Genomic DNA, 14,056 nt, shown 5'->3' on the forward strand with positions numbered 1-14,056 from the left:
ACCGTCTGCGAACATGTGGATTCAGGCAGATCTACCATGCTAGTGCTCCTCGACCTGTCCCCGGCATTCGATACAGTCTCTCACTCTATCCTGCTAGAAAGACTCCACAACCTTGGGATCCAGAGCACCCCTCTGTCCTGGATTTGATCCTTCCTGAGTGGCCGCACTCAAAAAGTCTCTCACCAACCTTTTGTCTCCGAGGAGAAACCCTTGTATTGCGGGGTCCCCCAGGACTCCGTCCTGAGCCCCCTCTTCTTCAATGTCTATCTCCCCCCCTGCCGGCACTGGTTGAATCCTATGGGGCAAGAGCGATCTCCTATGCCGACGACACACAACTGGTGTTCTCGTTCGATGACTCCTCCGAGACAGCGATTGTCAATTTCAGACACTGTTTATGTAATATCTCCACTTGGATGTCGCAGAACACGCTGAAACTCAACTCGGACCAAACTGAGGTTCTAATTTTCAATCAATCAAGCCCCCCTCCTACATCACTGTGGTGGCCATCCGAGTTGAATCCCCCTCCCAAGCCGGTGAACTCGGCTAGGGACCTTGGGTTCCAGTTTGATAATTAATTATCGTGTAAATCCCAAATCAGTCAGGTTTCCTCAGCCTGCTTTGGAAAGCTGCACATGCTCTGCAAAATCCTTCATTTTCTTCCCATGGAGTCCCGTCGTACCATCATCCATGCCCTGATCACCTCCCATCTCAACTATGCAAACAGTCTCTATGTGGGAGCTCCAGCTTATCGATCAAATGTCTGCAGATCGTTCAAAACGCGACTGCGAGGTTGATTTGCAAAATCCCTTATCCCACTCAATTTCTACCCACTTAAGGAAACTCCATTGGCTTCCAGTGACCAAACACATCCTATTCAAGTCTCTCGTCCTAGCCTTTACATCGCTTCAGGGTCACGGCCCAGTCTATCTTAGAGCTCAACTCAAGAACTGCCAGTCCAGCCGGGTCCTCAGATCAAACAATCTCCGCCTTCTGGCTACTCCACGCTTCTGCCGCTCTAGAATGGGCAAAAAACACAGTTGATGGACAGAATGCAGAACAATGTCTTACATTCACCCCAGTACAAAGATCTGGGCCTAAATCCATCGTTTTTTGCAATCCACACCACCCTAGGTCAGACACTGGCTATATGCAAATCAGCCTTGACCCTGTGCCTCATGGGAACAGTCCAGCCCGAACTACCAAGCCATGTCTTTCCTAGACCGGAATCAAGCATCCAAGGACCGGTTTCTGGCTATCAGCATTCTTCAGCCTGGATAGCTTGACTCCAGTGATGTGGAGAGCTTGGGACTCACGTCTGAGCATACCCAGCCCACTCGGGGTGAAAATTGCAAAAAACACAGTTGATGGACAGAATGCAGAACAATGTCTTACATTCACCCAAGTACAAAGATCTGGGCCTAATCCATCGTTTTTTTGCACTCCACACCACCCTAGGTCAGACACTGGCTATATGCAAATCAGCCTTGACCCTGTGCCTCATGAGAACAGTCCACCCCGAACTACCAAGCCATGTCTTTCCTAGACCGGAATCAAGCATCCAAGGACCGGTTTCTGGCTATCAGCCTTCTTCAGCCTGGATAGCTTGACTCCAGTGATGTGGAGAGCCTGGGACTCACGTCTGAGCATACCCAGCCCACTCGGGGTGAAAATTGCCAAAAACACAGTTGATGGACAGAATGCAGAACACTGTCTTACATTCACCCCAGTACTGATAGCCAGAAACCGGTCCTTGGATGCTTGATTCCGGTCTAGGAAAGACATGGCTTGGTAGTTCGGGCTGGACTGTTCCCATGAGGCACAGGGTCAAGGCTGATTTGCATATAGCCAGTGTCTGACCTAGGGTGGTGTGGAGTGCAAAAAAACGATGGATTTAGGCCCAGATCTTTGTACTGGGGTGAATGTAAGACATTGTTCTGCATTCTGTCCATCAACTGTGTTTTTTGCAATTTTCACCCCGAGTCGGCTGGGTATGCTCAGAAGTGAGTCCCAGGCTCTCCACATCACTGGGGTCAAGCTATCCAGGCTGAAGAAGGCTGATAGCCAGAAACCGGTCCTTGGATGCTTGATTCCGGTCTAGGAAAGACATGGCTTGGTAGTTCGGGCTGGACCGTTCCCATGAGGCACAGGGTCAAGGCTGATTTGCATATAGCCAGTGTCTGACCTAGGGTGGTGTGGAGTGCAAAAAAACGATGGATTTAGGCCCAGATCTTTGTACTGGGGTGAATGTAAGACATTGTTCTGCATTCTGTCCATCAACTGTGTTTTTTGCTCTAGAATGGGCGGCAGAGCCTTTTCTATGATCACAGCCAAAATCTGGAACAGCCTACCTCTCTCCTTGCAGTAGGCCGAGTCGGAGACGCTCTTCCCAGGTTCATTAAATATCTGGCTGTTTTACGACCCTCAGACCCTGGCTAGTTCCTCATCTGCCGCCTGCCTCTAGCGCCGGAACACCAAGTTGGGGGTATCTGTGCGCTTTATAAGCTTCAAAAATAAATAAATAAATAATCCACCTAAAAGCCCAGCAAGCCCTGTTTCATCATGCCTTTTTACATGTGGGTAGAGCACTTACAATGAGAGACTCGGAAGCAAAAAAAATGTGAATGCAAATGGAGCAACATCACAATCTTACTTTGACTCTTCTTGGGCATCCAGCCCAAGTAATCTGCAACTTTCGAATGACTAAACATTGCCAGATATCCCAATCTACATACTGACCATAATATAAACCTACCAGGAATCGATTAACTCACCAGCAAAGATGGGGAAATTTCGCACTTTCAACACGTCCATTGACGAAATGTTGGGCATTAGTCTTACACTGCCTTTGCCCATAGGTCCAGGCACCTCCTATGTATAGAATCTTAAACCACAAAGCCTCCCCAGCAACTCAGATCAAGGCCTCATAATTTCCAGCATCCAGTACTCATTGAAACAGGTTTTGAATTCAGTACTCACACTTCGAGAATATTGTCCACGACAATGATCCCAGCACTGATCTCCTCATGCTTATATTGGAAGCCATGCCCATGAAACCGACCAAGCCCAAAGTATCAATTCAAACAAGCACTAGTGTAAGTACCTGGCCTGCCTCTCTACCAAGACCTGATGGACTAACTAATCCTGCTCCACTACTATTTGAAGGAGCCCTAGAACCAGAGGCGCCACACAAGCAGGGTGCACCCTGGCCCTGACCGCTGTAGCGTAGCAAATTCAAGCGGCAAAACTCCATCAGACGAAGCAATGAAGCACACCCAACCAAGAACTGCCGTCAGCAGTTGTACAGATTCCAAAAGCAAAGTAAATTCTCAGGCAGAAGCTGAATTGCCACTGGAAGTCTTGAAGAAGACTAGCCCTGCAAGCCAGATGCCAGACCCCACAACACGCAAAGCAGCAATTAATAAACTAGTTCAGAGTCCAGAAGTGGTGGGCAATAGAAGGGCAAAAACGTGTTTCAGTTGCAGAGAAGGCCTAAAGGAAAGAGGAAGAGATCTGAACTAAAAATTATAACTATGGACAAAGAAGAGAGCTACAATTTAAACAATCTTTTGCATAGCTGGCAGAAGGCCGCAATAAAAATCAGTTATACCCGATATTTAGGAAATTGGCTACACAAATTCTCGAGCCACCAATGGCGTTGGAAAAGGAAGTGGAGAACATCTTACAACAGAAATTGGCAGCAAGGATGAAAAAGAAAGCTAAGAGAACCAAAACCTCCCAAAGGTTTGCATTAAAAGAGAAAAGAAGCTACGAAAATAGCTGTCCTCCATCAGGCATGAGCACAAGCATTGATGCTGTGCAAGTCACATCCACCTTAACTTTGGTAGATCAATGGAAATCTAAGCCTGATTGTGGAGGAATTCACTGATGCCCCTCTTCAGGACATAGAACCACCAACTACTTGTGCAAGAGCATTCTCTCCACTCTATGTCCAATCATTGGGAGTGCCTGATCTATCAATCCAAGGTTCCTCCAGTCCCATTTATAGAGACACTGCCTACATAGCAATGCAAGTCATTTTCATTGACCTTTTTCCGGACCTTGAGCATCCACCTCCATTGAACCGCACAAGCTTGTTGGAGGTGTTCCGGGCTATCCCTGCACTTTCCATGATATCATCACAGGACATAAAACTAGTAAATTCGAGCAGTCAGAACCCTGCAATATTTGAGGCAATAGGAGAGGGTGTATACAGCGAAGTAGACTTCTACACACCAGTCACCCTCAAGTTGATTATGATAAAATACACTGCCTACACTTGATGGGCCTGGACATGCTCCCACAATGGAGACAAGCAAGGCCAACTGATGCAGTTCATGATCATCAAAAAGAATCATGTGCGGTACCAAGTCCACAGCGAGAGCCGCAAGAACCACAGGGCCCTCCAAAAAGGCCTGAAGGCAACTACAGATTCTCACCAGGCACGCCAAGCAATGCAAAAACTCTAACATTGACCATGTGGAGGTCTACTGCCGTTAGGACAGTCACCATCAGAGAGGACACGAGGCCTGCTCCCCGAATAGAGGAAGCCAATTGGAAATGTTTGCCAATAGCTCTTAGTAGCCCTCAGAAAATCTGTCAGAGAGCTGGTACAACTTCGTCTACATGTTGTTAATGGAAAGAAAACCCCCGTCTGCTGCCTTCACCCGCAAGCTCATGGACAGCAATAGTACTTAAGGTGGGGTAAGTGGGATCAATATCCCGTCATGGAACATACTTAGACTACAACCAAAACTGGAGGATATCGGCTCAATAGAATTTATGAGTACAAAGGAGAGATGCTGCTTCCAGGAGATGTGGGCAACAAACACTTTCAGTGCCCAACAAACACCCTCGGACTTCACGGGGTTCACAACAGAGAGTAGTAGGGTAAGCAGAGGGACAGTGGCATTTAGCTATGAGATTTGGGGTTATAAGACATGTCAGCCTATCTGAGTTGCCGAAAATAAACTCCTTAGGAGGATTCTGATGATCCCCAGAATGTCCCCTCCGAGACTGTGAATGAGGAATTAGGGGCAGGGTATATTTCTGATTACATTCAAATCCGCCCCTTGTTTCTTTGATTTTCTGTTTTGATGAAAAATGATCTAGAATTGAACAGAAAGATTCTAAGAGATGGCCTCGATTTGAAGTATTGTCATGTCATCCGCTGGCTGTATTATGTTAAAAGTACTCTGGGCGAGCTTGGTACACCAGTGCTTTTCTCTAACCCAGAACAAATTTTCAAAGCTGATGTCTCATGGGTTAAGGAGGTCTTTCATATTAATATGCAAGGAAAAAGGGCTGAATGTATGCTGTCTAAACTTTCATGTGCCTCTTATGCTCTGGTGAAATCCTCATGTAAAACAAAGTTGTATTTAACAATTGATATGCCTGTTTTCCACAGACGACTGTTGTCCTATTTTCGTTTGAATCTGTTTCCCCAGCTTTTAGCTGGTTGGCACAACTCCTTGGAGCCTCCAATTTGAACATGCGAAATGGCTGCTGCTCTGGACACTTTACATATTGTTTTTATTTGTCCCAAATGTATTAGTTTATGACGTAGGTTTATACGTCAACTCTTTTTGCCATTGAATTGTACTCACGTAAGTCCCACTCTATTATATCTACAGCTTATATCTAGTCATAGTGTCTGTTTTTATATATTGCGGTTTTTAATCGGGGGTTTAATTCTTCTTTATGAAATGTGATGTACTGTATTTGGAAGCGATTTTACTTAACAGTTTTTATTTATGTTCTTTTATGATTTACTATGCTAAATCGAATGATGTGATTATTGACTTGACTTGCACTAAATAGAGGGAGAGCTATGGGGGCCTAACCACCTGCATTTTAACGAAATTTAGACTGCACAGCAACTGAACTTTCCTCAACTGCATATCAATTGCACACACTGCACGTCAGATTGGTCAAAAAGTAGAAGAAATGTTGCGCTACACTGGACATTCTAAACGTGTCCTCAAACCTAGCAAATGCAGTAAGTACGAGAATCAACTCACAGGCATAAAGAATAAGGCCCCTAGTAACGGCGAGCATTATCTCCTTGTGTGTGGAGACTTGAATACCTATCCACTGGAAGATCTATGGGAGAGAGCAAAAAGCACAGAGAAGAACAGTTTGGGCCTCCCGTCACCAGAACTCAGCAGCTCCCTCCCCCCCAGCAGGGGCCAGAAAGGAAGCTTATTCAGCCATTTTCTCATCGAATTTTAAAAATGGTCGAAAAATAGCAGATAGCCCTGCAGCGCCCACATTCCGGAAAAGTAGAAGATCTACCTTGATCGACTACATTCTATTTCCAAACGATTGCTGGGATTCGGTTCTGGAAATGGAAGTAATCTAAAGACCAGAGAGAGACCAGGATCATTTATGCTTTAAGTGGGCAGTCCTGACCAAGCAGAAAATGGTAAAATGCTTTTCCGCCAGTATTGCTTCAAAAAATAACTGATGAGCAGTAAAGTGGAACAGAGAGAACCACTCGAACAGCGAGATCCTATCAAAGGCTTGCCTGGAATACTTCTTAATCAGCACCATGAGTAACGACAAGTACAAGGCAATACTAACAAATTATACCAAACCAACTCTCAAAGGAAATCACATTCCACTGGTCTGCACCATGGATATCAAGAAGAAAAAGTACGAAACCAGACAAAAGTTGGTATGACAATGAGTGCAGAGTAGTTAAGAATTAGCTGAAACTGGCATACAGCAAGCAGTATACTAATTAACTATAGCTTTACTCAATCTGGAATGTTTTATAGTGTTTTACTTGATGTATTTTTTTTAAACCAGAAAGCTTATTATAGTTATGCAATTTTTTGTATCTCATGACACATATTTGGAAATAAAGGGATTATGATGATGAACTAGTGTTATCTCAAATGTATAAAGTTTCAATACTTCAAAAATATTTTAGGTATGCTTTTCGACAAAGTTTTACTGAAGTAAAGAGTCTATATAATGACAATTTGTATGCAATTTTCAGAAAGTGTCGAGTGTAAGGAGAAGCTCAAAATAAATATGTCCTCTGTTGCATTTGTTGTTGGTCTGCTATGGCCTTTCACATCAACGCTTCTGATATATCTTATGGATGCTTTTTAAAACACGTGTTGTATTATAGTCTGTTTAAATGTTTTTTTTTAAATCAATCTGTGTTTAAATGTACGTTTGTTTATATGGACTCAATGTTGCTAAATCACTAAACGTAAAATAAGACCATCTAAATTGCTCATCACACAATGAAGATAACGTTTTCCGCGAAGAAGAGTGAAGAAGGAGATTTCTGTTTTATCTCAAAACAATATTAATGTAGATTTAACAAAATTAAAATCAAAGTCAATTCATGAACATTTGATGAACAGGCCACAGGGATTATTTTGACCAAATGGTATTTGTTTCTTCTACATCTATGAACTGTTCACTCTTGCACTGTTAATCGTCACCATAAAGCTTCTTTTACAATCAGTTCTATGTAGACTGCTACACATTCATGCATTAATGTAATAGATATTGTTTTGCTAAATATCTGACACTTAATTATATACATGTACATAATTTAATTCTGCGAAGCATATCTTAGAACACTTTCGAATAACCATATGAATGTTGATCAAACCCTATATAACTAGTAAGAATATTGTTTTATTTCTGACAGTGCAAAAGTGAACAATGCATTTATTTAGAAAAATATCAGAAAGATATTGTTCCTGATCTTTGTGCAGTTAATCACATGTTTACAGCACTGTGTTATGTTTTTATGCCTTTACCGTTTACCCTGATGCTGTTCTCAGACGAGACAAATATGCTACTTTTTTCTCTTATTAGATACACAATTACATTTATTGGATCAGACAAACAGTCTAAATGTCTTTACTATGAGCAATGTTCTGGTTTCATTTATCACTATGAACTGTATAAAATGTAACTGTTTTAATTTGCCTACAACTTGCAATTGAAAACCGGCATAACATTATGAATGTTGCAGAGTTAACTGCACACCTAATGTTTTAAGAATGCAGTGTAACAATATTTCACAGAGTGCTGTTACCTGATAGCAACAATAGGCGTGGGCCTTCTACTTCATTAGTTATTAATACAAAGTGGCAGAAATGGCAAAAAGAAATTGTCTTCAAATTTTCCCTTGGTGATGAGCTTTACAGGAAAAACTAGCGCTAGAACTTGAAATCATGATCCCTGCCTCCCCCCAAACACCTTCTTATAAGTTATTTCTATTGAATTATACATTTTGTCCACTTTGGAACTCAAGGTTTTAATCCAATCTCTGTGATTCCCGGTGACTTGATTAATCTCCTTCTGCCCAAAAATGCAAACAAGTGAAATCTAACATAATTTTAAATATGTGAAATGTAAGGTAATTGTGCTACTCAAATGTATAAATCCCTAGTAGACAGTAAGTCTTGGAGGCATCTCTTGTGAGCTCCAGAACCACCCGCTGTGGGTAAGAACCTGTGGTGGCAGAGATGACGTTATTTTGCCATTCAAAGTTGTAAATCCCCAATTTATGTACACAATATTGAACCCTCTTACATCCACCTCATTATGATACATCTTCATTTCTGAACTACTTCAGACATTACAACCAATTACCTGTGTGGGGAAGAAATACTTATAGGTCTTTCTCAGAAATCAAGACCACTGCAGAGCCATACAAAATTACATTTTGGCAAGTTTAAACAATTACAAAATGACATGTGGCTGATTTAACGTACTAATATTTTGTAAAACAGTCCAGTGTCATCTCTATTTCAGTACCTGTCGTCTAAGGGGTTGAGGAAATCATCTTCAAGCCATTTTCCTGCTGGTCCTTCTGGAGGCTGATATCTGATGTCCAACTCGACATAGATCTGCAAAGGAGGCAGAGGTTGTTTACAGTACAGTATTCATAGAGTGCATTTTTACATACACATTAACATGATGAGAGTCTTAGGGATGTATACATTCATGTTATCAAGGATATGGCATAGTGTTTGTGGTTTGTACTAGACCTTGTGGCTTCAGATAACAATGACTACTAAGCTATGGTCCTCTGACTTTACTATTGTGGAGTCAGAACCATTAACTAATTAAATGGGTTCGGCCATTCTACCTTTGCTAAAATGAATGGATGTGTAGATCTTGCACCTGGACAGAAAGCCAGTCTGAAACTCTTTAGTTTGGGCCTGATTCACAAAGTTTACAATGCTTTGCTATTCACAAACAAATTTTACAAGTAGCATCTTTACGACTGCGGAGTCTGCGCACTCGTGGCTGAGACTCACACATAAAAAGATAGGCCAGACATAAAGATACTACTTGTAAATTCGTTTGTGAATAGTCAAAAATCATAAACTTAAACAAAGGTTTAAGGTCACTTTTGTGAATCAGACCCGTCGTACACTGGAGGATAAAGAGGAGAAGAGACCACAAAGACAGAAAGAGGGTCAAAAATAATTTCCCAAGATGCATTGATATATCACAAAACAAGAAACATGAACATTCAAATATCACAGAAATCTGCATGTCACGAAGAACACCCCATATGATCTCTGTAACACTGCAGTGAGGAAATTTCAGCCTTTCAATCCAAAAATAATAAAAATCCAGGAGTCCATTGAGGCTAACACCATCTCATCCACTTATTCTTCTGTTTCTCCACCAACTCTAAAAGAGTTGTTTACTGCATTCAAAACTTCAGAAGTGGAAGAGAGAATTAGACGAGCCCTGAAAACCAAAACACCCAACCTGCCGAAGGAACCCAGCCCTGTCCCCCATGACACAATTCATCACAGTCCTTATTCCAGACCTCACAAGCATGATTGAAGCGTCTCTCCCTAATTCTTCTACTTGTTTCTTGTTATTGCATTTTGTGTTATGACTCGATGTTCTGCTGGGACTCCAACCAACCAACACCGGTCATGCATGTTATGCATGCTAACGTTAGCGGCAATTACTGTTATCCAAGGCTATGTACAAGTATTGCATGCTAAATTACTGAACCTACTATACTATGGAAAATCCTAATCAAAAGAATTTCTAAAAACAAATGATTGAAGCATCTCCTTTGCTAAAAATGCTGGTGAGAGACCTAAAGATTCTGGCCAGTTACTTCCGTCAGGGCCACGGCTGTGCACATTCAAGGGCACACCACTACCATGGATGTGAGATGATGTTTCAGATGCTCCATGCTGCCCTGCCGGATCCTGCTCCATTTGTTGACGTGCAGAGATGTCGGCGAGTATTGCCTGCCATTCTTGAGTTATTAACAGGGCAGGCCCTGCACTGTGCAGTAAGTCTTTTCTTTGGACAAAAAAACACTTGGCATAGATGCCAAGGTTTCAGATTGCTATGTGTGACATTTTCATAATTTCTGTGTGATTATGAGTGACATTTTAATGACTATGAGTGACACTTTCTCGTCAGAAAAAATCAAGCAAAAAAGATGGGGGAAACATAAATATTATCAGAAATTATACCCATTTGAGCAACGAGAAACAAAGAAGTCACTGAACTAAAGTTCGCTAATGGCAGGCAGCTGAAAATTGAGCAGAGCAGAGTCAGGCTGCCTGACTTCACGGTTCTCAGACTCAGTACACTACAGGCCGGGGTTGCAGGCTGCTCAGGATGATTGAGGCATTAATGTTATGTATAAATAGCAGCCATAGCAAGTTAGCTGAACTACTAAAACACAGATGCCTTAGTCAGCCTTTGCCCACACTGGGACCCCTGGATCCTCCCACTGGCAATCAATCAGCCACTCAACAAAATGGGGGACTATGGGGCTTTTAATAGAGGTCCAACATAAATGCCCAGTCAGATATGCTATCTAAAGGTATGTAGTTCCTCTCACAGTGGTGCCTGGGAGAAAAAGTTAGCCAAGCTTCCCTTGTTTGTAAATTACAAACTCTGTGGTGTTCAGTGCAGTAAAGAGAGTGGGAGAATTCCTTCTTTCGGAACTAGGGTCCTCACACACCCAATAAGCTAGTTGTCATGCTTCATCATATGGACCTGCTCCTCGTTGAGTCGTCGCTGCAATACCCAAAGGGCACCCATAAAAGGGCTCTTTACCGGAGATCTTTTAATCCTTGCTGTTTGATGCAGTGGGGTGTGTGGGCCGAAGAATGTAGATATTGTGCAGGGGTAATTTAAAAGAAGTGGGATAGTCCAAATGAGACTTTTATTCTGGCTGGCTATCCATCTCGTTAAAATATACAGAGTGGCAGCCTATCTAACTCTCAGGTTTAATTTAGGCTATGCTCAACTCTACAGGTCAACATTTTTCATGCCTATTGGTCAGATTGATCCGTGGCAATTCTTCAGGACCTACTCAGTGATTCTATCTACACAGCACAGTGGGGTCTAAGTACTACTTACCAAGTATTCACACTACGAGTCAAGTAATCTGTAGTGTTTTCCATTGACCTCTCTAAAGTGAGGGAGTCACTCCAGTCAGTGTATGAGGACACCTGAAACATGGTGTCCATTCCATTGTTCAAGCGGCGCCGAGTCACCTACCCCCTCTTGCCGGCACTGGAAAATCAATCAGTCACGTCAGGATGCAGAGCATTAGTGAGGACCAGGGCCTCTCTGCCCCACCTGGGACCTGGCTTCCAACAGAAGGCTGTGAATCCCTAACATGAAAAACATGGAGGCCAGGAGGTGAGTTGTTAGAGATCAATGCCAAGCGCTGAAAAGCAAATATGACACAAGAATGGCACTCTCTGTCTGCACTTACGTGCAAGGAGAGCCACAGCATTCCGATTTACGGGCTGATCGTCCGCCTCCTCAGAGTCTGTCCAAAATGACACACTCCTTTGGCATGTCAAACGTGGGCCGCTCCCAGCTCAGTGCTGCAGAGTGGTTAGTTCCAGCGGCCGCTGCAGTACAGTGGGGTTGGGTCCGATGGTCGTGGGGGTCATCATTTAATTTTTATTTACCGCCAGGCTGCCATGATTAGCCACAGCCTAGCCTCCCAAATTTCGAATGCAGCAGCAGCATGAGAATGTGATGTCTTGCTGTGCCTCACAGCGGCAATAATCTCAATTCCAAGTCTTGATACATTGTAAGCAGCCACTGCGAGCTAGCAGCTCCTAGCTCAGCCAGCCCCCAGGCATGCCGGGAGCAGCATGCACGCCATTGCTCACTGCCACTCCAGCTTTAGTTTAGTCATAGAAGCACTGTCAAAGCTTGACAGAGGAGGAAGGCGCTGCCTTATGGGTGAATTTGCTTTTCAGTGCCGTGATGCGACCACCACCCTGAAATGCGTTAGTCTAACACCTGATGTGTGGTGCATGGCAAGGCCGACTTGGAAAGCACTCGTATACCAAACGCTGACTTAGAATTCTCAGTCCACGTTCAGATCATTCAGAGTTTACCAAGCTTTCAGTATTACGGCCAGTGTTCAAGCTAATTTTGTGTTTGGCGTACAGTATAAGTAATATGCAAAGTGTTGATGCCATGAAGCAGTGGCTGAACTGTTCATTGTGAGTATTGATTGTGTATTGTTAGATACATGTGATTTGAGGCGGGTTTGACTCTATATGAGATGGTGGCCATTTCATCACTTCTGGTTAAAACACAATCCTCTTTCGACAAAGAGCAGAGCACTCCAACTGAAGGTTTAAAGAGAATAGTTAAGACTCAATGAAAATCAATTACACAGAATCCAGAGATACTCTATGGTTCACAATTTAATGTATTCATATACAGGTTCAGTAATTTATAGAAGACCAAAAAGCAACAACAGTGCACCGGGAAAGGAAGGGGTGGTGCAAGGAATTGTGTGGGTTTGGGGAACAAATGGTGAAATAATGCTGGTCAGTAGGACCCAATTTCTAACAACAATTGTGTTGGCTTATGAATTCAGCCACACTCTGTACATAAATGTCAAACAATATAAATGCAAAAAGCCTCCAAAAATATAACCATTTAAATCGTATTAACAATATGGTTGTTTCGTGGGCAAGGTGGATGATCGTCGACGTTTCGACTCCTGAGATTCTAGGAGAAATGGAAACCTTAGGCTGGGGTCTTCATCAGGACAAACGCAGTAGGGGCAGGGGACCGTGATTGAAGTGTCATCACGGCTCTAGTACTCCATGGAGCAATTGGGCCCAGGGCTCCAAGCGAGGCAAAGAAATGAAGCCGTTTTTGGTATAAGGGTCTGAATCCCGGATATCTTCAAACAAATAAATAAATAAATAACTCCTCCAAAGGTAGGTCGGCATTCATCAAAACGGAGTACAATCATATGTGATGCTCACGTTAACGAGGAACGCGGTTGCCACCTGTAAAGGTCGGGACTCGCGTTCTCAGCGCCGGGTTGTGGATGCAATGAAGTCGACGATCTTCCACCTTGCCCACGAAACAACCATATTCTTAATACGATTTAAATGGTTATATTTTTGGAGGCTTTTTGCATTTATATTGTTTGACATTTATGTACAGAGTGTGGCTAAATTCATAAGCCAACACAATTGTTGTTAGAAATTGGGTCCTACTGACCAGCAGAAGAAGGGCCAGTAGGCAGACCGAGAGGGCATGCTTCAGACAATTGCGGCCGTTGAGCTCCAGCGTCACCTGCATCATCGGCTGCTTGAAGGAGAGGTTCAGGAAGAAGAGAAGGCCTAGAGGAGCGTGATAAAGTCTTCCTTGGTGGCCTCTGGAAGGTCCTGGGAGCAGTGACCCAGGACATCACGTGAGTGCTGGGGGGCAAGCGACCCGGGGCTCTGGAGTGCTGGGGGACATACGTTATTGTAAAACATAGTGACTTTCTCAAATTGCTGTGTCGATCGCGTTTTGTGTTGGGCTTCTACTTTCTTCATGAAAAAGAAAAAAAACCTCGGTGTTCGCACATCAAAAAGTATGCAGTGGGAAAGATGGGGTCCGCCCTTACTCAGTGTACTAACTATGTACTCCACTTTGGACTCCAGCAGCCTTACATTTTGTTTAAAATGTTAGGGCCAGCACTGTAATAATGGCATTGCAACTGATATGACATTTAATCACGCTCCGTTCCTGTGCTGGGTACACAGAAAGGACCTGC

The 14,056-nt window shown here is 43.2% G+C and overlaps 1 protein-coding gene across 1 annotated transcript in view; it reads right to left on the reverse strand.

Annotated features, from left to right (window-relative positions):
• LOC147705871 (fer-1-like protein 4) overlaps positions 1-14,056 on the reverse strand; it is a 1,142,165-nt gene that overhangs the window by 899,935 nt on the left and 228,174 nt on the right. The window contains exon 5 of the mRNA XM_086932323.1: positions 8,788-8,879. Coding sequence (XP_086788449.1) covers positions 8,788-8,879 — 92 coding nt within the window. The remainder of the gene's footprint in view (positions 1-8,787; positions 8,880-14,056) is intronic.

The sequence above is a fragment of the Lissotriton vulgaris genome, chromosome 7, assembly GCF_964263255.1.
Source record: "Lissotriton vulgaris chromosome 7, aLisVul1.2, whole genome shotgun sequence".
In the NCBI taxonomy this organism is placed as follows: domain Eukaryota; kingdom Metazoa; phylum Chordata; class Amphibia; order Caudata; family Salamandridae; genus Lissotriton; species Lissotriton vulgaris.